Source organism: Plectropomus leopardus, chromosome 12, assembly GCF_026936395.1.
Source record: "Plectropomus leopardus strain MGB_pleo_1.0 chromosome 12, ASM2693639v1, whole genome shotgun sequence".
Classification (NCBI taxonomy): domain Eukaryota; kingdom Metazoa; phylum Chordata; class Actinopteri; order Perciformes; family Serranidae; genus Plectropomus; species Plectropomus leopardus.
Window position 1 is genome coordinate 36,052,501 of NC_142187.1, and position 27,808 is coordinate 36,080,308.

General features: G+C 43.7%; 2 protein-coding genes and 1 pseudogene across 8 annotated transcripts in view; all 3 read left to right on the top strand.

Annotated features, from left to right (window-relative positions):
* Positions 1-2,060, top strand: part of ttc19 (tetratricopeptide repeat domain 19) — an 8,314-nt gene extending 6,254 nt beyond the window's left edge. The window contains exons 10-12 of one of the 5 annotated variants that reach the window (XR_015778243.1): positions 1-172; positions 218-380; positions 839-976. The exon at positions 1-172 is cut by the window's left edge and continues 36 nt beyond it. Coding sequence is in view for 3 of the 5 variants with exons in the window: in XM_088086015.1 (XP_087942141.1) it covers positions 218-380; positions 839-993 (318 nt within the window). In the remaining 2 variants the exon portion in view is untranslated. Of the gene's footprint in view, positions 381-838 lie in introns of those variants that run through there. The other 4 variants (XR_015778242.1, XM_088086016.1, XM_088086017.1 and 1 more) reach the window with 4 other exon arrangements.
* A 3,352-nt stretch (positions 2,061-5,412) lies between these two features.
* On the top strand, positions 5,413-12,012 carry LOC121951153 (uncharacterized; annotated as a pseudogene). Its single transcript, XR_015778088.1, has 5 exons — positions 5,413-5,540; positions 9,135-9,230; positions 10,130-10,289; positions 11,683-11,862; positions 11,940-12,012. The product of XR_015778088.1 is annotated as an uncharacterized LOC121951153 (transcript).
* On the top strand, positions 11,937-27,690 carry LOC121960133 (anion exchange protein 2-like). Of its 2 annotated transcripts, XM_088086018.1 has the most exons (18): positions 11,937-12,065; positions 15,314-15,471; positions 17,372-17,552; positions 18,124-18,259; positions 18,928-19,075; positions 19,489-19,585; positions 19,684-19,868; positions 19,974-20,193; positions 21,157-21,360; positions 21,448-21,596; positions 22,710-22,904; positions 23,073-23,282; positions 24,637-24,726; positions 24,810-24,976; positions 25,059-25,312; positions 26,010-26,179; positions 26,460-26,633; positions 27,551-27,690. In XM_088086018.1, exons 1-18 carry the CDS (start codon positions 12,038-12,040, stop codon positions 27,629-27,631), a joined length of 2,847 nt encoding a protein of 948 aa, XP_087942144.1. In that variant the 5' UTR covers positions 11,937-12,037; the 3' UTR covers positions 27,632-27,690. The 2 variants fall into 2 exon arrangements, with proteins under 2 accessions (XP_087942144.1, XP_087942145.1); XM_088086019.1 differs by lacking the exon at positions 11,937-12,065.
* The last annotated feature ends 118 nt before the right edge of the window (positions 27,691-27,808 follow it).

A 27,808-nucleotide genomic window follows, 5' to 3' on the forward strand; every position in this document is an offset into this window, starting at 1 on the left:
CATCGGGGACACACACACCCACAGGTAGGACATCGGGGACACACACGCCCACAGGTAGGACATCGGGGACACACACACCCACAGGTAGGACATCGGGGACACACACGCCCACAGGTAAGACATCGGGGACACACGCCCACAGGTAAGACATCGGGGACACACACACCCACAGGTAGAACCAGGTGTTTGGTGATGTCATCACGGTGTCTCCCGGCAGACTCTGGTGCTGATGAGCGACCTGGCCACCGTGTTGGATCTTCAGGGTCGCCATGACGACGCCCTGGCGCTGGTCCAGCAGGCGGTGGATCTGAGCCGCTCGGCGGGACACCCGGACCAACACGTGCTGCTGGGAAACATGGCGGGCATCCTGCTGCACACAGGTGAGCCCGGGTCAAAGGTCACGCTCCAGATCAGCTGCTCGCTTTGTTTCCTTCGTTTGGTTTGACTGCAGCAAAGAAGAACGCTCGTTAGTTACTAATTACTTAGCAGTTATCTGTTAGCTAGCGGTTAGTTAGCGGTTAGTTAGCGGTTAGTTTGTGGTTAGTTAGCGGTTAGTTTGTGGTTAGTTAGCGGTTAGTTAGCGGTTAGTTAGCGGTTAGTTTGTGGTTAGTTAGCTGACAAACAGCCGCCGTCTGTTCGAGTCCAGCTGAATCCCTATGATCAGTTTAACATGCAGACTCGCGGACCGGCCTCAGACCGCCTGCTCCCCGCGGTCTCGGTGCCGGTGTTTTGGCGTGAAGCTGAGCAGAGTGACGGTGATGTAACGGCTTTAGAGCGCGGCGCTGTGGACGGCTGAGCTGGTGGGTGCAGGTCTCTGATGTGCTCTGTGCTCCGGCAGGACGGCTGGACGACTCGGTGCGCTTCTACCACGAAGCTCTGAGTCTGGCTCGGCAGGCCGGAGACCAGGAGGCTGTGGACCAGATCCAGGAGGGACTGAAAGAGGTGAAGAAGAGGAGGAGCCAGGAGAGGAAGGAGGAGGCTGCACAGGAGTGATGGATCCTCAGAGAGCAGGAGGAGGAGCAGGAGGAGGAGTCTGTCAGTCTGTCTGTTGGTCCATGACATCAAATTTAAACTTCTCGCATCACGGCGACATGAAACGACATGCATCCATACGGCAGGCCAATTCAGAGCGCTGTGCAGAGCAATAAAATATAAAAATGTAAGAAAGGATCTGGATTTACAACAAAAAGTAAAGAAATCATATATAATAGATACAATTAATGACTAAATATTTTTAAACATTTAAAATAAAAATCACCATTAAAAGTCTCCAGCCAGTTTAAAGAGACTTGACCAGTCAGAGACACAGAAGAAACCTCCGTAAAGTTTCACTGACCTCCATACTGCTGTCTGTTTACCTCCGGCCTGTCCGTGACTTCAAACATGACTCGCTCACACACACACACACACACACACACACACACACACACACACAGAAACTCATGCAGTGTCATGAGCTGTGTACACAGCTCTGCTCTACTGGCAATAAGACAGCAGTCTGTTGCCTGTTTTTAGTGAGTTTACCATGTTTCAAAAACCTGTGTTCACATATCCAGGATGACCTCTGTGACCTCTGGGACCTCTTTGACCCCGCCCTCAGCATCTGTTCCTCTTGTAATCATGAAATATCCAAATCCACAGTTCAGCTGCTCCACATACTGATCACATTCAGACCACGTTTAGACAAGAACGGCCCGACATTGAGAGAGCGGTCCTCGTGCACATGGATCTTCAAAAACAAAACGCTGCAGTCTGCACGCCAGGCCAGCAGCTGGCGATGTAACTCTGTAATGTCACAACATAGAAGACGACCACGTGAAGTGCGGCCGTGACGTCACCGTCCTGTCAGGATCACGGCGACAGAAGGGGTGGCAGTGTTTTCATGTGAATGAAAGGCCAAACCGCAACCTAAGTTCAACGTTTCTGTTGCCATGGAAACGTCCCTCATTGGTGTAGTTCATTGATCCTGTTCGTGTCCTCCAGAGGACAAACGCTTCAGGTTTATTTTTATTTTGCTGTTTGTGTGTAAAAACTGAAATAAATGATCCCGAAGTGACAAACCGCAGTTTGTGTTTGACGCTCTGTTATCCAATCAGACGCTCTGTGACCCAATCAGACACTCTGTGATCAAACCAGACGCTCTGTCATCCAATCAGAGCTGCAGGTACAAAACATTTGTTTATGGTCTTTTATTAACCCTTTGTTTATATCACACAGGAGCTGAAAACATGCAGACAGAATTATGACGAATAACAGACAGAGCAACATGAGTCACATTCAGTGTGTGTCTGTGTGTGTGTGTGTGTGTGTGTGTGTTTGTGCGTGTGCGTGCAGGTTCCCACAGAAGGTGACGCAGGTGAACTTCCTGTTGTGTTTACTGAACATGTCAGAATAAAAGCTTGGTGATGACCGTAAACAAACAGCAGAAACCACAAACAGGAGTCCACCAAACACTGGATTAACACACACACACACACACACACACACCAGGCCTTTAAAGGAGTGTAGACCAGACAAATTGTCCTCACTCTCCAAAATGTCCTCATTCTCCAACATGTGCCCATTCTGCAAAGTGTCTTAATTCTCAAAAATGTCCTCACTCTTCAAAATGTCCCCACTCTGTTGCAAAGATACATGTTTTGTCCTCAGAATGCTACATTGACAAGTATGTCTCTATACTTGACCCCCATGTGTACTGTGGCCCCTGACCTTCAGTCCGAACCCTCAAACAGGTGAGGACTGAACCAGGTGTCCTCAGAAAGACAGTTGTGTAAGCACACACACACACACACACACACACACACACACACACACACACACATGTCTATACATTCCCATCCACACACACATTTATCAAAACAAACCCAGTGACAGATAATTACATATAAACACACAAACTGAAGCTGTGAGGATAATTGTAGTTTTGCTGATTCATACACACACACACACACAGAAGGGACGGGGTATAAAAGTCGCTTCAGTGTTTCTGTCTCTGCTGGACGTCGACTCAACACACTGACCAGGTATGAACACACACACACACACACACACAGGCTGACAGGTGCTCACAGGTGTTAACATTAAATCAATAATTAATAATACGTGTTTGGCAGTGCTGATGGGGTCCAAACATGAGCAGAAACAGTCTTGACTTCATGGTCGTCTGTTTGCTTTCATAAATCTGCTCCAAGTCATTAACATCTCATGATGTATTTCATTTGACTGTTTTTGAATCCACTTTTCATTTTGTGAAACGTTTTTCATAAATCTGACGTCTGTTCATTTGCACACAAACACTGTGTGAAAAGTGTCAAACTGACCCTGATTCAGACGACCTGCACGGCAGGAAAACCCTTTAACTTCAAAGTCCCGCAGCGCGTAGCAGCTCGTCACCGTGTGTCTGCACACATCAGACGGAACCGGAAGGAGTGAAGTTATTAAAGTTTTATTTGTGTGTCATTTCACACAGACTGTAGATCTGAACTTTGTGTTTGTTGTTTGGTGGAGGTCTGTGGGGTCCAGAAATGTTGGCAGCAAAAAAATATGGTTGGTGTGTACTTACACTAACTTTTCCTTTTTTTATATATGTGAATATGTATGAACTCTCACCCCACCAACACTCACCAAGAAGAGCAGGAAGAAAATATTTTAAATGAATAAAATAATAATTATAACAAATTCCAAACATCATGTACATATGTATACATATAAACACATACATATATAAAGTCATCTTCATTTACAGTTTGACAACCAGCCTGAAATTCTGACTGCTGCTGTAGTTCCTGCTGTCGGCCTGCAGAGGGCGCCGTGCACCTTCAGCTCTCTGAGCCAATCAGAAGAGAGGACAGTCTCCGTACCTGAGGTGAGTCACTACCAGAAACACTCAGAGCAGAGAGGACATCAACGTGTTTGTCTCAGTCATGTGACGTACAAAAGAATCATGTCGTTAGTCGTTAGTAGTAAAGCGTCAGTGAGGCCGTTGCTCACACTCAACTGTTTAACGTCAACAGCCAAGATGTTTTTTTGAAAAATCACCAAAGTATTTTAAAGAAAAACAAAGAGACAAAAATGTTAAGAAGAAAATAAAATAATGCAAATGTATTTAAGAGAAAAGTGCAGAAAATAATTTCTTTAACAATTGCAAAAAAGCAAAAAATTTTTTAAAAAAAGCAAGAATATACTAAAAAATGGCCAAAAATTTAGAAAGGAAAAAAAATCGCCATTAATTAAAAGAAAAATCAATTACCGCAATGTTGTGTTGAAAAATTACCAATATTTTTTTAAAAAATGTAAAAAAAAATTAAATAAAATCTCCAAAACAAAAAATGAAATCACAAAAAAGTCAGGTGACTGAAGATGTAGTCAGGTGAGTGATGATGTAGTCAGGTGACTGATGATGCAATCAGGTGAGTGATGATGTAGTCAGGTGACTGATGATGTAGTCAGGTGAGTGATGATGTAGTGAAGTGAGTGATGATGCAGTCAGGTGAGTGATGATGTAGGCAGGTGAGTGATGTTGCAGTCAGGTGAGTGATGATGCATTCAGGTGAGTGATGATGTAGGCAGGTGAGTGATGATGTAGGCAGGTGAGTGATGATGCAGTCAGGTGAGTGATGATGTAGGCAGGTGAGTGATGATGTAGGCAGGTGAGTGATGATGCAGTCAGGTGAGTGATGATGCAGTCAGGTGAGTGATGATGTAGGCAGGTGAGTGATGATGCAGTCAGGTGAGTGATGATGTAGGCAGGTGAGTGATGATGTAGGCAGGTGAGTGATGATGCAGTCAGGTGAGTGATGATGTAGGCAGGTGAGTGATGATGCAGTCAGGTGAGTGATGATGTAGGCAGGTGAGTGATGATGCAGTCAGGTGAGTGATGATGTAGGCAGGTGAGTGATGATGTAGGCAGGTGAGTGATGATGCAGTCAGGTGAGTGATGATGTAGGCAGGTGAGTGATGTTGCAGTCAGGTGAGTGATGATGCAGTCAGGTGAGTGATGATGCATTCAGGTGAGTGATGATGTAGGCAGGTGAGTGATGATGTAGGCAGGTGAGTGATGATGCAGTCAGGTGAGTGATGATGTAGGCAGGTGAGTGATGATGCAGTCAGGTGAGTGATGATGTAGGCAGGTGAGTGATGATGCAGTTAGTGACATCATCAGAGCAAACCAAATTCTGTCTGTAGCTCTTTGTGTGTGTGTGTGTGTGTGTGGGGGTGTGTGTATGTGTGTGTGTTTGGGGGTGTGGGGGGGCAGCCAGGGGGCAGGACTTACCTTGACTGACAGGCTGGTTGCCGTGGTGACCTTCAGCTGATCAGGTTTCTGTAGAGACCTTTTCTTCTCTCTCCGTCTGCTCTCCTCTCTGTTTCCTCTCCTTCTCTTTTCATCTCTCCTTTCTTCTCACTTCCTTCTCTCCCCCTCCCTCCCCTCGTGTCCCCCTCGTCCCCCCGTCCCCTCTGTCTCTCTCTCTGTCCTCTCTCTCTCTGCTGGTTTCAGTCTTTGCATTATAATCTCTCTCTTTCAGAGCTGCAAGGACACTGAGGTAGGCTCCAACTCTCTTCCTGTTTCTCACACACACACACACACACACACACACACACACACACACACACACACACACACAAACACGAGGACATTAGCAGCAGGACTCAGATCAGCTGTTTGTCCATAGCGACATCATGTCTTCACTAAATCTGCTTTAAACCATCATGAGGACAAAGTTTGTTCAAGACCATTTATGTTTACATGAGAAGGCTGGAGACACGTGGAGACAGAGACAGAGTGACAGAGAGACAGGCAGAGAGACAGATGGAGACAGAGAGACAGATAGACAGACAGACAGAGTGACACGTGTAGACTGAGAGACAGGGACAGAGATAGAAAGACAGACAGACACAGAGACACGTGGAGATAAAGAGACAGGGACAGAGACAGAGACAGAAAGACAGCAAGACAGAGAGAGACAGACGGAGAGACAGTAAGACGGAGACACAGAGACAGACAGACAGAGAGAGAGAGAGAGAGACACAGAGAGACAGGAAGACAGACAGATAGAGACAGACAGGGACAGATGGAGACAGACAGGGACAGATGGAGACAGACAGTGACAGACAGGGTCAGACAGAGACAGACAGTGACAGACAGGTGTGGGTTAAACTGAATCAGATGTTATACGTTGATGTGTGATGTTGTTGTGACCTTTGACCTCTTGGAGACAACTTCTTGTTTGCTGTGGTGATCTGTGATTGGTCATTTGTTTAGGGTCCAGTGTGTCAGACTGAACCTAGCTGAGACTTGTCCCTCAGTGTCCAGGAGGTTTGGACTGTGTGGACAGATGGTCGGTCTGTGTGTAAATAAAAATTAAAAAAGAGATTTAACACACGTTTCTGTAAATATATACAAACACACACACACACACACACACACACACACACACACACACACAATGATCGCTGATGTGATAATGGGCTCTGTAAATAAATTTACTTGATCAGATTAATCTGTGAAAAAGTGCAAAGAACGTGTCGGCATGGGAGGAACTGAGAAAGTTTTAATTTATACATTTTTTAGTTAAATTTTAAGTTGACTTCATAAAAAACAAAGTTGCAGTGAACTTTCTGTATTTGATGTCGAAAGTTTCAGTTTCGATGAAAAATTTGCTGAAAGCTTTTAAACAGAGTTTAGCGTTGGGAGTTTTATTCCAAATTCCAAACTTTGGACAGATATATTTTTATTTTTATTGTAAATGCAGATCAGCTCCAAATATCAGTTATCGGTTTCATTAACTATTAATAATTATTAAAGGCTCTTAGAAAACGATGTCAGTCGACCTCTAATTATTATTAATTGTTAATATCTTCCCGACATGTTCAGCTTTCAAACAGATCCGATGAATCAATTTTTATTTGTAAATCTCAGTTTGACTTTTGCAGATTTGCATCTCACACACACACTGAGTCTTTGGTTTTCATATTTGTGTTTCTGCAGATCTGTTTGATATGTGCAAATTAGTTTGGTGAGTTTCCAAGCTTTTTTAATATTTCTTTTACATTTGTGTGATATTTATAGATGACAGACGAACACACAGAGTGTGTCTGTTGACACATTGAGACGAGTTTGTTTGTGTATTTTCAGCTGAAGTCTCCACACAGATCTCTGCCTCTAAAACACACACTGACAAACCACAGACACACTACTTTAAACACCAGAAACACTCAGAGCACACGCTTCATGACCAAAATCTACATTTAAAAAATGATCAGTGATTCTGCAGCACTGCTGGGAAAGAGGGGCGGGGCAGCATGTGAATGGGCGGGGCAGCATGTGAATGGGCGGGGCAGCATATGAAGGGGCGGGGCAACATGTCAGGTGAGGAGCAGCTTGCTCTGAGGACACAAACATCTCATCAAGCAAAACACAACCTGCTGATTTTTATGATTCATGAAACAAAAATTAAAACAACTGTTAGATTAGATTCACTTTCTGATAATAAATCTCAAAAATCCTTCGGACTGAAGTTTTTAACTCTCTGACGCTGAACTAAACTGAGTTACTCAGTACTAGGGCTGGGCGATAAAATGATAATGACATCAATCGCGATATAACTTTTCCTTGATTGACAATATGAGACGTAGTCGATAGAATGTGGATAGAACTCATTCCAGCCGTGTTCTGACAGACAACACGAACAGCCGATGATCATAAGAATAGAGACGCGGAGAACCAAACGCAGTGAAGGACTTTGACTGTCGAACAGCTGAGTGTTTGACAGCCACAGCATTTGATCATGGCTCATGGTCCGACAGCAGCGCAGTGAGACAGACAAACAGAGCGCAGCTTCTCCTCACAGCACCAAAGTGTCTGAAACAGACACATCTGCAGAGGTGAAAGTGACTTCTTTAGACTCTACAGACGACTTTGTGTTAGTTTCAGCTTTAATCAGACTTTGGATGAATTATTTAGAAACAGCAGGACGCATCGCTCCGTGTCTCATCCGGCCGCTCGCGCTGAGCTCTCATTATTATTACCAGGGGCAGATGTAATGTTTTGGGGGCCCGGGGCCACAAGCACATGAGCTTATTTTCAGCCTTTCTCTAACTGTGAATGTCGGCAGGCTGTCGGCAGCTATAGGAGAAGTAGGCCGACTCAAAAGATTTTAATTCCTGAGTAAAATGATTAACAGCACAGAAGTTTGACAGAAGCTGAAGTCAGAGTCCTGCAGTCAGGAGAGGTTGGCCTATTATCAGCACAATGTGCTTCAATTTACCTGAAGTTTGTTTCAGTTGGAGCTTTTCATTTTTATATAATGCTGGAAAGTTTAATAAATAATAATAAATCATATGTTTATTACACTCCAACACACCATGGTCACATGACACTGTGTCAGTGAACTATGAGGGCAAAAAACAAACCACAAAAAAAACAAAAACAAAATAATCGTTCTTTAATCGTAATCAAAGTAAAATGTTCAGTTAATGGTGATATTGATTTTAGGTTTGAGGCTCGGACCTTTGCTGGGAGGACATTTTAGTACCTGGACCTCTGTGAGTTTTAGTAGAATAGGTCCTCCAGCTGGTGATGCTGTTCTACAGTATATTTGTCATGTTCAATGTCTGACAGAAAATAAATATTTAACCTAAATGAACCTGATGATATCTTCATATCTCACTGAGGAGTCAAAGGAACCTTTAAGCTCCACAGAAATACTGATTTGATGTAAACCGTGATATATATCGATATCCACTGATACGAAAAAAAAATATCATGATAAGACTTTATTCCCTTTCGCCCAGCCCTACTCAGTAAATTTACTCTGTTTGCACAAAGTACTTCAGTTTGAAGTTTTTTCTACTTTAGTATTTCCATTTTCTGCTCCATCACAGAGGAACATGTCTCTCTCTCTCTGTCTGTCCCCCCTTTCTTTCTGTCTCTCTATCTGTCCCTCTGGGTCTATAAATAGTCTGTTAGTGTTGCTGAAGTGCTGACTCACCTCTGATCTGCTGACTCACCTCTGATGTGCTGACTTACCTCTGATCTGCTGACTCACCTGAGATCTGCTGACTCACTGGATCACCCCCTCACTCATTCATTCATTCAGTCCCAGACTCTGATCAGCTGTCTCTGTCTCCTGCCCCAGGTTCTGCTGAACTCACCTGCTGACCTCTGACCCCTGACCTCTGACCTCTGAGGAGCGATGAGCCGCCATCAGAGCGCTGCGGCTGCTGTCGACACAGTGAGTCACATTCACTCTTTCACCTGGATGAACACATGATGTCATGAGGTGAGCTCACCTGCACATTACATCATGTGGCTGCCACGGTAACAGCAGCCTGTGACGTCATCAGTCAGTCCTCCGTGAAACACAGGAGGAGGTCAAACAGCACCGTGTCCTCAAACACTCGTCTTCACTGCAGAGCAGAGCAGGACAGCCGGGCCTCTGGGGGGAAAAAAGTCACCAAAATATTTTAAATAAGACATGAATTTTAAAGTTATTGGCGATTTCTATTTTTCTTTAAAACTTTTGGGTGTTTTGTTTTTCTTTAATAATTTTTGCAATAATTAAAAAAAATTTTTAAAATGTTTTGGTGATTTTTTTTTCTTAAAAAGGTTTTGCCTTTTTTTTCAGTGTCTCTTTTCTTTAAAAGTTGTGAAAGATTTATTTTTTTCTTAAGCATTTCTGGTTAATATTTTTGTCTTAAGTTTTTTTTGTGATTTTTAAAATCTTCTAACAATTTTCTTTTACATTTTTTCCCTCAAACTTTTTGCCATTTTTTTGTTTATCTTTTAATTTTCTAGAGTTTTTTTTTTTTTTAATGCAGCTCTGCCAAAATAAAAATTTGCCAAAATGACACCATCCATCACAGCCAGAAACTGTAAAAACAGAAATTATTGTTGGATTGTCAAATTTCCAACAGTCCTTGAACGATCATGTGGGAGGAGTCACTCAGGGAGGCTCAGGGGAAAATGACTGTTAGCTTTGGGGAGGGTCAAAAAAGCCTGCGACCCCACTCCCCTAAGAAATAACGAACGGTCCCTTAGGCCTGCTCTTGGCTTCAGCTGCAGAGACGTCAGCACAGAGAGTGCAGTCCGAGCTGTTAGAACATTTTAACCTGCTCCTCTCTCCTCTTCTAGTCTCTCCCTCCTCCTCCTCCTCCTCCTCGGTGCCACAGTGATGAAGAAGAGGAGGACCTGAACAAGGCCTTTGACCTTCAGGGGTTTCAGCAGATCCTCAGTCCTGCAGCTCGCAGCCCACCGGAGAAACACAGAGTCTACGACGAGCAGGACTTTGAAGGTGCGACACCACAACTCACCTGCTCTCATAATTCTTAACCAGGAGTCTGTGATCAGACGTCTACAGGAGGTTCTGAAGGCTCTAAAGGTCCCATTAGTCCCTGAGTACAGAGCGCTTTGCTCTCCTTAAACCCAACGCTGAAAGAACCTCACATCACCGGCACACACAGAACCTCAGAGGGGACACCTCCTCAAACCCAGGGGTCCATGAGGAGGAGGTTCTGCTGGTGTTTGAGGAGGTTCTGCTGGTTTCATGGGATCTTCCATGAATTCTCAAGGAGGCTCCTGGTTCCACAAGGAGGTTCTGCTGGTGTTTGAGGAGGTCTTGATGGTCTCTCAGGAGATTCTGCTGGTCTCTGAGGAGGTCCTGTTGGTCTCTCAGGAGGTTCTGCTGCTCTCTGAGGAGGTCCTGCTGGTCTCTCAGGAGGTCCTGCTGGTCTCTGAAGAGGTTCTGCTGGTGTCTATGGAGTTTCTGCTGGTATTTGAGGAGGCTCTGCTGGTCTCTTATGAGGTCCTGCTGGTCTTTGAGAAGATCCCGCTGGTCTTTGAGGAGGTCCTGCTCATCTCTGAGGAGGTTCTGCTGGGATTTGAGGAGGTCCTGCTGGTCCTTCAGGAGATTCTGCTGGTCTTTGAGGAGGTTCCGCAGGTCTTTGAGGAGCTCCTGCTGGTGTCTTAGGAGGCTCTGCTGGTCTCGTAGGAGGTCCTGCTGGTCTCTCAGAAGGTTCTGCTGGTCTTTGAGGAGGTTCTGCTGGTCTCTCAGAAGGTTCCGCTGGTCTTTGAGGAGCTCCTGCTGGTCTCTTAGGAGACACTGCTGGTCTCGTAGGGGGTTCGGCTGGTCTTTGAGGAGGTTCTGCTGGTCTCTCAGAAGGTTCTGCTGGTCTTTGAGGAGGTTCTGCTGGTCTCTCAGAAGGTTCTGCTGGTCTTTGAGGAGGTCCTGCTGGTCTCTCAGAAGGTTCTGCTGGTCTCTGAAGAGGTTCTGCTGGTGTCAATGGAGTTTCAGCTGGTATTTGAGGAGGTTCTGCTGGTCTCTCAGAAGGTTCTGCTGGTCTCTGAGGAGGTTCTGCTGGTCTCTCAGGAGGTCCTGCTGGTCTCTCAGGAGGTCCTGCTGGTCTCTCAGGAGGTGTTTTTGTGGAGGTCTTGGTGTGTTTCCAGGAGGTGAAGGTGGAACAGGTCCCAGGGTTATCGTTATTGTTCCTGTGATGTCATTGTCACTGAACTCCACTGGCATCATAATATTTAACATTTAATATTAAATATTTAATATTTAACAATATTTAATATTTAGAATGTATTATTAACGTTATATTTTTTAATTCAATATTTAATTTCTAATATCTAACATTTAATATTTAATATTTATAGTATTTCTAACACTGATGACGTTCGCATTGCAGATCACCGTCACTTTTCCCTCCACGTCCACCACCCGCTGTCCAAACCACCTGCCGACAGCCGCAGGAAGAGGAACACTGACGGGAGGCAGGAGGGGAGGCGAGGCTCCGCCCCAACACTGCAACCACCATAGAAGAAGACCATGAGGAGGAGGAGGAGGAGGCAGACAGCCCGCCCACCAGGTGAGGACACACCTGACATTAACAAAACACACTTTCCTCTGTTTAGTGCACTTAACCTGTAACTTCTCCCCTCACAGTGACCCACCCACCTTCTCGTCCAATCACAACGGCCTGTCACCTGGCTGCATCATAACGAAGCGTTGCTGCTGACGACGCTGACGAGGCTGACACGCTGATGTCTGTCGACCTGGATGGAATCAAGAGTCAGTAAACAATTATCCTTTAACTATGACGTCACTTTGAATGAACCCTTTACAACAAATATACGACATTTAACACCAAACATTCAACATTTAACTTGTACATATATATAAATATAGAACTGAACACTTAACACACTACAATAAACCTTAATAATGATGCAAATTATGAAGCCATTTAAAACCAAACCTTTTAACATTTAACTTATACATGTTAACTTATACATATATATATATATATATATATATATATATATATATATATATATATATATATATATATATATATATATATATATATATATATATATATATATATATATATATATATATATATATATATATATATATATATATATATATATATATATATATATATATATATATATATATATATACATATATATATATATATATGTATATATATAACTTTACACTTAATCTACATGTTACAATAAATGTTAATAATGGTATTTGGCCCTAAGAGTCAAAACGCTATAACATTTCATAAAACAAAACATTTGCCAAAACAAAATAACTAATTTTTAAATAAGTACTTTTATTAGATTTTCTATACAGCTTGTATTACTGCAGATACAAAACAAGTGAGGTACAACACAGAACATTCATAGCAAGGTATCATCTTAATAAAAATACTAAGACAAGACAAAACAAAATTACATTTTCCAAAACAAAACAACTTTTATCAAAATAAAACATTTACCAAAACAAAAATAATATTTACCAAAATAAAATATTTCCCAAAACAAAACAACACTTCCCACAACAAAATGGCACTTTAGAAAACAAGACATTTCCCAAAACAAACTGGGAAATGTTGTGTTTTCTGAAATGTTGTAGAAATATAAATTTGCTTCATTTTTGAGCCTTCGGAGACAGGAAAGAGTTAATGCAGGTCCACATCCTCTCCCAACATGCACTGGGGCTCTGGGTGAATGTCAGAAAACAAACTTGGTCTCTTTGAGAGTTTTGGAGGCAAACTGCAGGAATGTGTCTGACATGAAAGAGCTTTCTGTCGCTGCGTGATCTTCATCATGTGACACGAACACAATGCTGCCGTCCCACATGCCCCACCCACCACCTCTGTCCATTGTCACCGTGTGTGTGTGTGTGTGTGTGTGTGTGTGTGTGTGTGTGTGTGTGTGTGTGTGGTTCTGGTCCTGGTCCTGGTTGCGGAGGACTCTGGGTCAGCATGAAGTCAGTCTCTGTTGGTTGGTTGACAGACTGAAGGCTGATCTCAGTGAGTACTCACCTGTTTCTACCTGTTGCCTTTGTTTATCCTTTGTTTAACCCTTTGAAACAGGGGTCCACTGATATTGTTTTTCTGGGTCGATTATGATTATTAGCAGTTAATGAGACCAATAACTGATAATTGTAACCAATATGCATTTACAATAAAAATGAAAATCATTCAATATCAGTCAATATGTAGAATTTGGAATATAATGGTTTGGAATATTTGGACTTTGGAATATAATGGTTTGAAACATTTGGAATTTGGAATATAACGGTTTGGCATATTTGCAATATGGATTATAACTAGTTTGGAATATTTGGAATTTGGAGTATTTTGCATTTTCTATCAGCTGCTCATTGTTTTGGAGAGACCCGTGTGGATAATTCACCTCCTGGTAAAAATATGGAGCTACACTTTTCACTGTATTAGTTGTGTGAAGAGATCAGCAGTCTGTGTGTTTTTGAGTCAATATAATGTAAATATCACACAAATGTAAAAAAAAAAAAAAAAAATTAAAATAAAAAATTTTTCTGATTTTTACAGAAATGTAAAAATCAAAGAGGTCAGTGTGCTTGAGATGCAAATCTGTAAGAGCCAAACTGAGATTCACAAATAAAAACTGGATTCTCTGGGTTTGTTTGGAAGCTCACGTCAGGCAGATATTAACATTTCATAATATTGAGGGGTTGACCGATATTGGTTTTTCAGGGCCGATTCTGATTATTTCTGTCCATATTTAGACCTTGGAATCTAACAAACTCCAACACTAAATATTGTTTAAATGTCTAACAAATGTTTCATCAAAACTGAAACTTTGAGCATCAAATACAGAAAGTTCACTGAAACTTTTTTTTATAAAGTCAAGTGAAAATTTTACTTAAAAATAACTAAATAAAAAGGGTTTTAAAAAGTGAAAGTTTCTCCCATGCTGAAACTTTCTTTGCACTTCTTAACAAATTTTTTATCAGCGATCATTAAAATAAAATGCTGATACAAATAATCTGTAAAATGCCAAATATCTGCCTCATTAATCCGCTGATTGCTATGGAACACCAAAGACTGACAGAACTTCCCAGAGAGTTTGGCATGCTGATCATCTCCTGATGGTAATTATAGAAATATAAGAACTATGGTTTTATAAATGCTGCGTTTTTATTAATTTTATTAAAAATTTGGATTTTTCTTGGGTGAAACCACTATGTGCCTTAAAATGATAACGCATGCTACTGTGTGCCTCCTTATTATAATTATAATAATATAATAATAATACTCCAGACAGTTTATATGAATGATTTAATGAACTAATGACTGAAGTGATAAATGTATTTAACCATTTAAAAACAAACTGGTCTGTCCCGTTTCACCTGAACGTGTCATGGCGGTGCACTCGGGGACATTTGTTCTGTGTACAAACAGCAGAAAAGCACAATGAGCTACAAACTGAGGCCAGTCTGCAGCCGTCAGGTAGCAACACATGAAGCAACATTTCACACAGTTATCGTCAGGCTCAGACACGCAGCGTTCACACCATCAGTGTTTCCCGCTTCATTCAGGAAGATTCATCACTGACTGAATCTGATTGGCTGTTTGTGGTGATTATTTCCAGGAAAACAATGAATGATGTGAAAACGCTTCAGAGAAAATCTCGTTTTCACAGAAACCCGAAACTCACCTGCTGATTACTGCAGAGTGGACACACCTGTGTGTGTGTGTGTGTGTGTGTGTGTGTGTGTGTGTGTGTGTGTGTGTGTGTGTGTGTGTGTGTTTTAGCTGATTGGTTAATTCAGACTTGAGGTCTAATCTTTCAGATTCGTCCTTGAAGTTCAGTCAAGCCTGAAACTCTGTTAGACTGCAGAAAGTTCCCATGAGACCACAGAGAGAGTTAGTGTGTGTGTGTGTGTGTGTGTGTGTGTGTGTGTGTGTGTGTGTGTGTGTGTGTGAGTGAGGGAGAGAGTCAGGTTTTCACCTCTGACATCATGCCCCACCCCCTCAGGTCACCGATTCGACGACGTTCCTGCAGTACGGCGTCACCTGGTGCGGCGGAGCTCCAGAGGGCCGATTGTCCACACCACCAAAGATCAGAGCGGCGGTCGACCTCAGTCTCACCTACAGCACCTGCAGAACCTGCAGCCGGACCGCACTCCTCATGAGGTGTGAGTCACACATTACACACACCAACGGACACTGAGTGTTTTCAGCACACACACTTCAGCCACATCCACCCGTCCCGTGCGACTCAGAACCAGAACCAAGCTGATAGCAGTCTTCATGTCGAGGTCATAGCTACAGACGCTCAAACCTGTTAAAAAATGTACTCCGACCTGACCCGACCCCTGATTACCCTGCTGAAAAAAACCAAAAAAACTCAGCTTGATCAGCTTAAAATGATAAACAGGTGATAAACTGCATTTAATTAGAGAGAGACAGACAGGTAAAGACTGACAGGTGGAGACAGGTAGAGACAGACAGAGACAGAAAGGTAGAGGCAGACAGGTAGAGTCAGACACAAAGAGACAGACAGGTAGAGTCAGATAGAGAAAGACAGGTAGAGTCAGGTAAGCTGGAAGGGAGGGCGTCTCTGTCCCTCAGTGTGTCTCTGTCTTCAGGATGGTGGGGTTGGACCTGAGCGGTGGACAGAATAAGGTAGGGGCAGATTTGTCTCGCTGCGATCAGTTTGTCTCCTGTCTTTGCGGATGATCGGAGGTCAGACAGCCAGAAAAAGAGTAACACCTGCATCAGCGTTTCTGGCTTTAATCTCATTGGTATTAGTTAGAGTTACCTGCTTCTGTTTTGAAATCCAGATTTAGCCTGATGTGGACACGGCAACATCTAATAAGATAAGATAAGATAAGATAAGATTTAATTGACAAGATAAGATAAAAAAGGATAAGATAAAAAAAAAAGACAAGATAAGATTAAAAAAGATAAGATTAAAAAAGAGAAGAGAAGATAATAAATAAAAGAGAAGATCAAACAAAAAAAATTAGAAAAGATGTGTGCCTCACTAAAAAAATAATCACAATTAAAGCTTGGTAAGTTAATTAAAATCCAGCAATGTTAAGGACATAATTAAAGAAAAGCACATTAAAAGATAATAATAATAATATGAATAAATATATAGAAAAAGACAACAATTAAAATACAAATATATAAGTGGTTTAAGTATAATAACTGCTGAATTGTGGGAGATTGAGTGGTGATAAAGGTCGGGTTAGATAAGATAAGAAAAAAGAAATGAAGTGGTTATTTAAAATACATTGAAATGGATCAGATCTGCGCAGAGGAAGGATCGATTGTATTACTGTTCATCTCGCTGTAAGCGTGAATCAGAATCAGAAATATTTTATTGATCCCTGAGGAAAACTGATACATTACAGTCACTCTGATGTAAAGCTTGGAGAATTATAGGAGTATGAAAATAAAAAGTATGAAAGTAAACAGTAAGTAAAACATAACATAAAAATATGTGCTTTTTGCTTCAATTTTCATTCGAGTATTTAAAATGTTTTAAAATGTAAAATATGAATAATATGTTGAGCATGTAAGTCCATAAAAAACTTAAAAATATGTTCTTTATGTGCAAAACTAGTAAGTTACCTTAAGAAATATTTAAAAAAGAAAAAAGTGCATTATGCTACAGTGTACAACACAATACATACAAAAGCAGAAACAAAAATATTTACAACGTGTGCTTCATACAAAAGTAATAAATCAAAATAAAGTCTGGTAAATTACTTAAAATTCAGCAATGTCAGAATGACAGTTCAGATAAATAATTTTAAAAAATATAGTTAGGAAATAATTAAACATTAGCTAATATATATATACAAACAAAATAGAATTAAAATACAAATATATATATAAGTCGTTAAAGTAATATACTGTAAGTGCTGAATGGTATGAGATGTAGAGGTGATGATGAAGGTTGGGTTCAGTGTCCTGAGAATGAATGTGTCAGTGTATTGTCCTCAAAAGTAACAAAAACGGATATGTGTGTGTGTGTGTGTGTGTGTGTGTGTGTGTGTGTGTGTGTGTGTGTGTGTGTGTGCAGGTGTTTGTGGAGCTGAACGAGCTGGTGATCGACAGGAACCAGGAGCTGCAGTGGAGGGAGACGGCTCGATGGATCAAGTTTGAGGAGGAGGTGGAGGAGGAGACGGAGCGCTGGGGGAGGCCTCACGTCGCCTCCCTGTCCTTCCGCTCCCTGCTGGAGCTCCGAAAAACCATCTCGCACGGTGAAGAGGCACTCTGCTGCCCCCAGTGGAGGAACACTGACACTACACATCAACACTGTTTAAACAAATCATGCATGATTCTGTTTAATCCATCTCATATAAAAACCATAACAGATAGAGCATTCACTCTTTTTGCAGCAGAAAGTGAAGGCTTCCTTCCTCTCTTCATCACATCATTACATCATGTTTTTTACGTGCTGTGCACATGTAGTACTTCCTGTAATGATGCCGGTATTTCCTCATAATGATTGGAAGGTTGTTGTTTCCACAATCCTGTACATATATTTATCTAAAAACTAAAACCAATAAAACCTGTACAAAACAGAGAAGGAAAATCAGCAAATGGAAATGCACATATTTATGTTGTCATTGATGTTTAAAAAAATAACATGTTTCCATCTGTGGATTTTCACCTTGAATGAAACATCAGGGATCTGATGTAGAGGAGAGTGATGATGTCAGTGTGTGATGATGTCAGTGTGTGATGATGTCAGTGTGTGATGATGTCAGTGTGTGATGATGTCAGTGTGTGATGATGTCAGTGTGTGATGTCACGGCGTTGTGTTTTCAGGGGCGGTGCTCCTGGACCTGAAGCAGAGGACTCTGCCGGGGATCGCTCAGCAGGTGGTGGAGCAGATGGTGATCTCAGACCAGATCAAAGCTGAAGACCGAGCCAACGTCCTCCGAGCTTTGCTGCTCCGCCACAGGTCCCAAATACATCCATCCATCATCCATCCATCATCCATCCATCCATCCCTCCCTCCCTCCATCCATCCATCCATCCATCCATCATCCATCCATCATCCATCCATCATCCATCATCCATCCATCCATCCCTCCCTCCCTCCCTCCCTCCATCCATCCATCCATCCTTCCATCCATCATCCATCCATCCATCCATCCATCCATCCATCATCCATCATCCATCATCCATCCATCCCTCCCTCCCCCCCTCCCTCCATCCATCCATCATCCATCCATCCATCCATCCATCATCCATCCCTCCCTCCCTCCCTCCCTCCCTCCCTCCATCCATCCATACATCCATCCATCCTCCATCCCTCCCTCCCTCCATCCATCCATCCATCCATTATCCATCCATCCATCCCTCCCCCCCTCCCTCCCTCCATCCATCCCTCCATCCATCCATCCCTCCCCCTCTCTCCTCCATCCATCCATCCATCCATCCATCCATCCATCCCTCCCTCCATCCATTCATCCATCCAGTAATATCCATCCATATCTCCATCATCCATCCATTAACATCCATCCATCAACAGGAGCATTTGGTCTTATAAAAAAGTTATTCTGTTTGTTTGTTTGTTTGTTTGTTTGTTTGTTTGTTTGTTTGTTTGTTTGTTTGTTTGTTTATCAGTCACCCGAGTGATGAGAAAGATCACAGCTTGTTCAGCAAGAACATCTCTGCAGCCAACATGGCCGCCCTGATGGAAAAACACGACGGCCAATCAGAGCCCTCCATCAATCTGACCAATCACAGAGAGGCTGACGCAGAGAAGAGCAAGGTACGAAGATGGCTGAGGACACCTGAGCACCTGTCTGTCTGATGCTGTCTCTCTGACAGTGTCTGTCTGATGCTGTCTCTCTGACAGTATCTGTCTGATGCTGTCTCTCTGACAGTGTCTGTCTGATGCTGTCTCTCTGACAGTGTCTCTCTGACAGTGTCTCTCTGACAGTGTCTCTCTGATGCTGTCTCTCTGACAGTGTCTGTCTGATGCTGTCTCTCTGACAGTGTCTGTCTGATGCTGTCTCTCTGACGCTGTCTCTCTGACAGTGTCTCTCTGATGCTGTCTCTCCGACCGTGTCCCCCCCAGCTGGGACTCATCGGTGTAGTCGTGTCAGGAGGAGCCTTGTGAGTGTTTGACTTGTGGGGATTTGCTGTATTTATTTGGCGTTTCTGTTAATGTGATGTGTTTAGAAAGAAGCCCCGCCCATCAGCCACTCCAGGTCCAGACATGAAGTGAAGCTGATGGAGAAGATCCCCGAGAGAGCTGAGGCCACCGTCGTTCTCGTGGGTACGTGTCCAACCTCACCTCATGGTCTTCATCACCAGCATCAGTCTGTAGATCCTGAGCTTCAGAGGGTTTGCTGCTTCCCTCTGCTGTGTCTGCAGGCAGCGTGGGCTTCCTGGAGCAGCCCTCCATGGCGTTTGTGCGGCTGCAGGAGGCGGTCCTGCTGGAGTCCGTCTTGGAGGTTCCTGTCCCCGTTAGGTTCCTCTTCCTCCTGCTGGGCCCGCCCACCGCCAGCATCGACTACCACCAGATTGGACGCTCCATCTCCACGCTCATGTCTGACAAGGTGAGTCCCTGCAGCGTGAACGGTTCATGCCACTGTGTACGATACCACCACCAGAGGGCGCCGCTGCCTTGACCCGTCATGTGCTCACATTAATTCTGCCCTCAGCACTTCCACGAGGCGGCATACCAGGCCGATGACCGCCAGGACCTGCTGACGGCCATCAACCGCTTTTTGGACTGCAGTATCGTCCTCCCGCCCTCCGACGTCGACGACGACGAGCTGCTGCACTCGGTCGCTCGCTTCCAACGAGAAATGCTGCGAAAGCGGGAGGAGCAGCAGAGCGGCAGACTGCCGGAGAAACAGAGCGGCACTCAGCAGGATGAAGGTCGGTTATCACCTGCTGATTTCCTCTAACGTCTTTGGCGTTTTGTTAGAAAGTATGTTTTGGGGTTTTTTAGCCTTCTGGAGGTCAGAGACAGTGAGTGATGACACACGACTGCAGACCCAAATCAGCCGAGTACACAAACAGCATCTCAAACCAGCAAGACGCCATCGTGAAGCAACAATGCACTTTTTCATGTCTGTGAATGTCCTCAGATTTTTAGATTTTCAGATTTTTATGAGTTAAAGTTCTCTGAGCTCTTAAACGTCAAACTGCCGAGTAGGAGATTCCAGCTCTCTGTTTGTTTGTTTTTTCATCAACATCCCGAATCACGGTCTCTGAGCCTCTGTGCTGCTGAGTCAGCATTTTACTCTATTCTCACTTCTTACCTGCTTTTGTCACTATAGACACATCTGGAAATATCCCACATTTATGTTAAAAAATACCTGCTTTTGTTGTTACAAGACCAGAAAAAAACAAAACAGCTTTTGTGGCTATAAACAGGACTTAGAAACAGCAGTTTCTGTCTTCATAAACGCGGACAGAAATGTCCCAGCCTGTCGTTAAAGAATGTCAGTTTTGGTTGTTACGAGACTGGAAATATTCTAAAATCTTGGTTTTAAAAAAACGCTTTTCGCTTTAAACATGGCTGGAAATGTTCAGAAAAATACCCGCTTTTGCTGCTGGGAAAGTTGAGCTTTCATTAAATGTTGCTTCAGAAGGAATTTCCCATGATGCCATTCTCTCACAATGTGATGTAGCAGCGGTCAGTCGGGGTCAGACTAGGATCAGGACTCAGGGGGTTTTGGCAGAGTTCAGTTTGAAGCTGTGGTCTTCTGAAGGTAAATCAGGGCGTCGTCAGCGTAGAGTGAAAGTTTCTTTTATATTAATAAAAAACCTCCTGATGACACGAGCCGTCCTGATGTTGATGTTCTGATGTCGTTTGTTTTGGTTTTTTTCCCGCAGACTCCCTCGTTCCCTCCAAACCCGGTGACGAGCCCCTGAGGCGCACCGGCCGTCTTTTCGGAGGTCTGATCAAAGACGTGAGTCGACGCTACCCTCAGTACCTCAGTGATATCCGAGACGCTCTTAACCCTCAGTGCATGGCCGCCGTCATCTTCATCTACTTCGCCGCGCTGTCGCCCGCCATCACCTTCGGAGGGCTGCTAGGTGAGTCAGAGACGCGCTGACGGACTCTGAACCTCCTGACGGGCTGTGGTTGGTTCTGTAAGACATTCTCTGTCCACCCGTCCACAGGTGAGAAGACGGAGGGTCTGATTGGCGTGTCGGAGCTGATCGTGGCGACGGCGCTGCAGGGCGTGGTGTTCAGCGTGCTGGGCGCTCAGCCTCTGCTGGTGATCGGCTTCTCTGGACCGCTGCTGGTGTTCGAGGAGGCGTTCTACACTGTAAGAAAAGCTCCCGCCTTTTTCGCTCTGCATTTTCAATCTTTTCCTTTTGTTTTTAGTACTTTTTCTTTTCCCAAACCATTTTCATACAGCTTTTCTATCTGCAATATATGGATTTTTCAATAAAATCAAAATATTATCAAAAGACATAAATAACCAATATATCTGCCTTTTGACAATGAAAAAAAGAGAGAAAGAAAAACAAGAAAAATTGAAGCGATGCAGAGAATTAGATAGAAATAATGACGACTGGGTTCTCGTTGGTCACACTGAACATATTTTCTTCCCTTTAATTAATTCAGTTTAATGTTGTAGTTATAGATCCGCATCTTCCGAAATCCACCTCCTCTCAAACACTTCTTCTATATTCAGTGAGTCATTTTTTCCATTAATTATACTTCTTGAATCATTTACTATTTAATGTCCTTTGGGCAAAAATAGCAAGAATCAATGTTCATTTTTTTATAATATCCCATCATTTTTTTTAACTATTGACCTCTGACAGACGGTTCATGGCAAAACTGTTGTGTTTATTGTTATAATGCTTGAAATATGTTAAAATACCAACATATATGAATTTATGATGTGGAATTAGCTGTATTACCAGCACTAATATTATTTCCACACATTTACCATCACAGGACTTTGAAAATGTCTCAGAAATGGTGAAAAAAATTCTCACCAAATATATAAGGACAAACATTTAAGATATGGTATTTATAACACAAATATTCAGCCTTTTTTATTTCATTAAAAAATCAGAGCGCTCATGTCTGCTGTGATTTTTATTGTAACTCCATGCAGGATGCAGCTGAAAAGGCGACGCAGCGACATCTAGTGGACGTTTTTAAAAACGCAAAGCTAAACCGATCGGTAGAGACGACTCGAACAGAACGAGTTCAAACACAGTTTTCATCACAACACGGTGACTCAGACTGAGCGGGACGTTAAAGGGTTAAAAATCTTCTGACCGAAATGATCCTTTAACGTTTAAAAAGTGTCGAGCCGTCCTCGAGACGATCAGACGTCCAACACAGACGGACGCGTTTGCTGCTCCCTGTATGCTGCGAGCTGACCTTTGACCTGCCGCCTGCCTGCTGTGCTCACCTGTAGTTCTGTAAGGAGAACGGCGTGGAGTACCTGACGGGGCGGGTGTGGATCGGTTTCTGGCTCGTGCTCATCGTCGTCCTCACCGTGGCCTTCGAGGGAAGCATCCTGGTTCGCTTCGTCTCCCGTTTCACTCAGGAGATCTTCTCCTTCCTCATCTCCCTCATCTTCATCTACGAGACCTTCGCCAAGCTCATCAAGGTGAGGTCAGGGGTCAGAGGTCAGATGCCAGGGGTCAGAGGTCAGCGATCAGATGCCAGGGGTCAGGGGGTCAGGGGTCAGAGGTCAGGGGTCACATGATTGAAAGAAATTCAAAAAATGACTCCAGAACTTGGAGCCACTCTGAGTTTCTCTTCTCGTCTCCTCCAGATCTTTCAGGAGCATCCTCTCCGAAACTGTTACCATGGAAACAACACAGCGTCTCCATCCCCGTGCAACTTCACCGCAGCCGCCGGGAACTCTGGGAAGGTTGTGGGAGAGCCGAACACGGCGCTGCTGTCGTTCGTTCTCATGATGGGAACTTATTTCATCGCTTTCTACCTGCGAAAGTTCAAGAACAGCTCGTTCTTCCCCGGCAGGGTCAGTACACCTGAGGACAGACAGGAGGACAGACAGGAGGACAGACAGGAGGACAGACAGCTGAGGACAGACAGGAGGACAGACAGGAGGACAGACAGGAGGACAGACAGGAGGAGGACAGACAGGAGGACAGCTGAGGACAGACAGGAGGACAGACAGGAGGACAGCTGAGGACAGACAGGAGGACAGGAGGACAGACAGGAGGACAGACAGGAGGACACCTGAGGACAGACAGGAGGACAGACAGGAGGACAGCTGAGGACAGACAGGAGGACAGACAGGAGGACAGACGTGGACAGACAGGAGGACAGACAGGTGGACAGACGTGGACAGACAGGAGGACAGACAGGTGGACAGACAGGAGGAGGACAGACAGGAGGACAGCTGAGGACAGACAGGAGGACAGCTGAGGACAGACAGGAGGACAGACAGGAGGACAGACAGGAGGACAGCTGAGGACAGACAGGAGGACAGACAGGAGGAGGACAGACAGGAGGACAGCTGAGGACAGACAGGAAGACAGACAGGAGGACAGCTGAGGACAGACAGGAGGACAGACAGGAGGAGGACAGACAGGAGGACAGCTGAGGACAGACAGGAGGACAGACAGGAGGACAGCTGAGGACAGACAGGAGGACAGGAGGACAGACAGGAGGACAGACAGGAGGACACCTGAGGACAGACAGGAGGACAGACAGGAGGACAGCTGAGGACAGACAGGAGGACAGCTGAGGACAAACAGGAGGACAGCGGAGGACAGACAGGAGGACAGGCAGCTGAGGACAGACACCTGAGGACAGACAGCTGAGGACAGACAGCTGAGGACAGACAGAAAGGTGGACAGAAAGACATGTGGACAGACGTGGACAGACAGGAGGACAGACAGGTGGACAGACATGGACAGACAGGTGGAGGATCAGTTGAATACTACTTTTAGTTTCTTTAAGATTCAAATTTGAGATTTTGGCTATTTAAAAAAAAAGGTTTTTTTTCTTTTAAAATTCTTGGTGATCTTAAAGATTTTTCAAGAAAAAAATGGAAATTTTTATTTTCTTTAAAATTTGTTGCATTTTTGTTCTTTTAAATTTCTTTGGTGATTAAAAAAATGACCTCTTTCATTTTTGCCAATTTTTAAAGAAAAAAAATATTTTCTTTAAAAAACTTTTGTGACTTTTTATTTTTCTTTTGAAAACTTTTGGTGATTTTTAAGGTTTTTCATGACTGTCGTGCTGTCAGCGTTGTCTTTTTTAACGGTTGGTACGGTGAAGCTCTGTGGAGGCGGAGGCGGGTCTTCCTGTCCGCCTGTTTCCCTCAGAGCCAATCACGGATCTGCAATCTGCTGTTTGCGTTTCAGCTCCGCAGGATCATCGGCGACTTTGGCGTCCCCATCGCGATCCTGATCATGGTGCTGGTGGACTACAGCGTGGAGGACACGTACACTCAGGTCTGCTTCTGACCGTCTCCGAGCCCCGAGTCGACTCGGCGCTCTGCACACGCTCACTTTGCTCTCCTCCTATTGGCCAACAGAAACTGAGCGTGCCCAGTGGGTTCTCGGTGTCCAGCCCGGAGAAGCGCGATTGGCTGATCTCTCCTCTGGGGTCAGACGGCGAGTTTCCTCTCTGGATGATGGCGGCCAGCATTCTTCCCGCCATCCTGGTCTTCATCCTCATCTTCATGGAGTCTCAGATCACGGCGTGCGGCTCTAAATTCTTCTTCTTCTGTGGTTGCTGGTTGCGGTGCAGTCTGGGTCTGATATTCCCCGCTCTCTGTCTGCAGGCTGATCGTCAGTAAGAAGGAGCGGATGCTGGTGAAGGGAACTGGTTTTCACGTGGACCTCCTCATCATCGTGGTGGTGGGCGGAGTCTCTGCGCTGTTTGGGTTACCGTGGTTATCGGCCGCCACCGTTCGCTCCGTCACCCACACCAACGCGCTCACCGTCATGAGCAAAGCCGTCGCCCCGGGAGACAAGCCCCGCATCCAGGAGGTCAAGGAGCAGAGGGTGACGGGCTTCCTGGTGGCAGTTTTAGTGGGTATGACATCACAGCGGCGAAAACATCCCGAAGCTGTCGGTTTGGAGGGTGACTTAAAAAAAACAAACAAAAAACACTTTAGGGATTTTAAAAGATTGTGATTGTTTTTCCTTGAAAAAAGACATTTATTTCTGAATTATTGGTGATTTTTTTTTCCTGTGACATTTAAAAACTTTCATGAGATTTTTTCTTTTTTTGTGATTTTTCTGTCTTTTAAAATTTTGCCTTTTTTTTCTTAAAAATTTTGGTTATTTTAAGATTTTTGTGGATTTTTTTCTCTTAATTAATGCCTTTTTTTTTCTTTAAACATTTTTGGTGACTTTTTTCATTAAAAGTTTTGTTAATTTCAAAAACATTTGGCAATTATTTGTCTGTAAAGCTTTTAGGGGATTTTTTTTCTCTAAATATTTATGGAAATTTAAAAAAAACTTTCTGGCAAGTGTGTTTTTTGTATAAAACCTTTTGTGTGTTTTTTCTTTAATTTCTTTTGTCTTTTATTTTTTACTTTTTGACGTTTTTTTCCTTCAAAATTTTTGTTGATTTTTTTTTTCATTGAAAATTTTTGGTGACTTAAAGAAAACACGTCCTCACCATTCTCCACAGCCACAAACTGTAAAAACTGAATCATAAACTAATGTGGTCTCCGTCTGTCTCCGTCTGTTTCCCTCTGTGTCCGTCTGTCTCCGTCTGTCCTCAGGTCTGTCCATCGTCATCGGGGACGTCCTGCGTCAGATCCCTCTGGCGGTGCTGTTTGGGATCTTCCTCTATATGGGCGTCATGTCTCTGAACGGGATCCAGCTCACCGAGCGACTCGTCCTGCTGCTTATGCCTCCGAAGTACCACCCAGACCAAAACTACGTCCGCAAGGTCAGCCCCGCCCCCTGACCCGGGACAGACGTGTCAGATAGAGATGGAGGCGCTGACTCGAGTCGCGGGACGTGGACCCGAGTCACGGCTCTGCTGACTTTCTGCTGACTCAACTCTGACCCCAGTGACTCGAGACCTGTGGACCATTCGACTGAGACTGAGACAGGGGACATGTTTGACATCACTCGGACATGAGGGACACATCAAGTCCAAGTCAACTGTGCAAAAAAAGTCTTATCTGTCTGTCTCTGTCTCACGTGTCTCTCTGCTTCTGTCTCAGGTGAGGACATTAAGGATGCACCTGTTCACGGTCGTCCAGCTGACCTGCCTGTCTCTCCTGTGGGTCGTCATGGCGACGGCGGCGGCGCTGGCGTTCCCCTTCATGCTGCTGCTGACCATCCCGGTGAGGATGCTTCTGCTGCCCCGCCTCTTCAGCCGCCGCGAGCTGCAGAGTGTAAGTCCCGCCTCCTCCACCATGATGTCATCGTGACATCATCACCAGAGCAGAGAGGACTGGTCAAATTTTAAATAAAAAAAAAAGGTCAAACTTTAAAACGTAGAATAAACAGATTCTGATGAATCATCAATATTTCAACATCAGACGTGGTTATGATACGATGTATTCAGGGACCGTCTGTAAGGTTTTCAAGAAAACAAAACACCAACATTTTAAAGACAACAAAGGCCAAAAAAAGTTTAAAAATGAATAACTGAATAAATTTCCAAAATATAAAAAGTAAAGAAAATAAAACTGGCAAAAACTTTTTTTTTTTTTTTTTAAAAGGCCACATTTAAAAAGAAAAAAAAACAAAGAAAGAAAATTCACCAAATAAAAAAAATCTCCAAAACTTTTTATAGAAAATAAGGAATCACCAAAAAACATAGAGAAATCACCAAAAAATGTTTTTTTAAAATTGCCCAAAGATTTTTCAAGAAAACAAAATCAGCAAAAAAATGTAATGTAAGAAAATAAAAACAGATCGCCCAAACTTTTGAGGAAAAAAAGGCAAAAAAGAAAACAAAATTACATTTTTAAAGCGAATAAAAATAGGCCAAAAAATGTAGAAGAAAAAATATCACCAAAAAAATATGAAAGCCAAAAATTTTTGAAAAACAAAAAAAAAAAATGGCCAAAAGATGTTTATTAAAAAAGAAATGGCTGAAAATATTAAGGACAAAATTTCCAAAAATTGTGAAAGAAAAAAATTGCCAACATTTTTTAAAGATAAAAGCACAGCTATTTTGGGGGGGTGGTGGGGGCAGGAAAGATTTTACAAAAATTACCGAAAATTTGTAAAGAAACGATGCCTTCCAAACCCGTGTCCCGTCCCGGCCTGTGACCTGTGACCTGTGACCTCTGACCTCCTGCAGCTGGACGCTGATGATGCGGAGCCTCACCTGGAGGAGAAGGAGGGGCAGGACGAGTACTCACAGCTGCAGATGCCCGTGTGACCCCGCAGCAGCGTCCTGATTGGTGGATCCTCCTCCTTCATTAGCATATATGTGACATGTGTCCTGTAGCAGCGCCGGGCGGCGGGCTGCACACGCTTCCTCTGATGTCATAGTCGCTGAACGCCGTCCGAAAGCTCGTCTGTCGTCACGTTTCTCAGATCACTAACTCATCATCTC

Coding starts and splice junctions, on each gene's coding strand:
- LOC121960133 (XM_088086018.1), top strand. CDS start 12,038: ATGTCTGTCGACCTGGATGGAATCAAGA. Junction 19,869..19,973: donor CCACGCTCATGTCTGACAAG/GTGAGTCCCTGC, acceptor TTCTGCCCTCAG/CACTTCCACGAGGCGGCATA. Junction 21,597..22,709: donor TCGAGGAGGCGTTCTACACT/GTAAGAAAAGCT, acceptor GCTCACCTGTAG/TTCTGTAAGGAGAACGGCGT.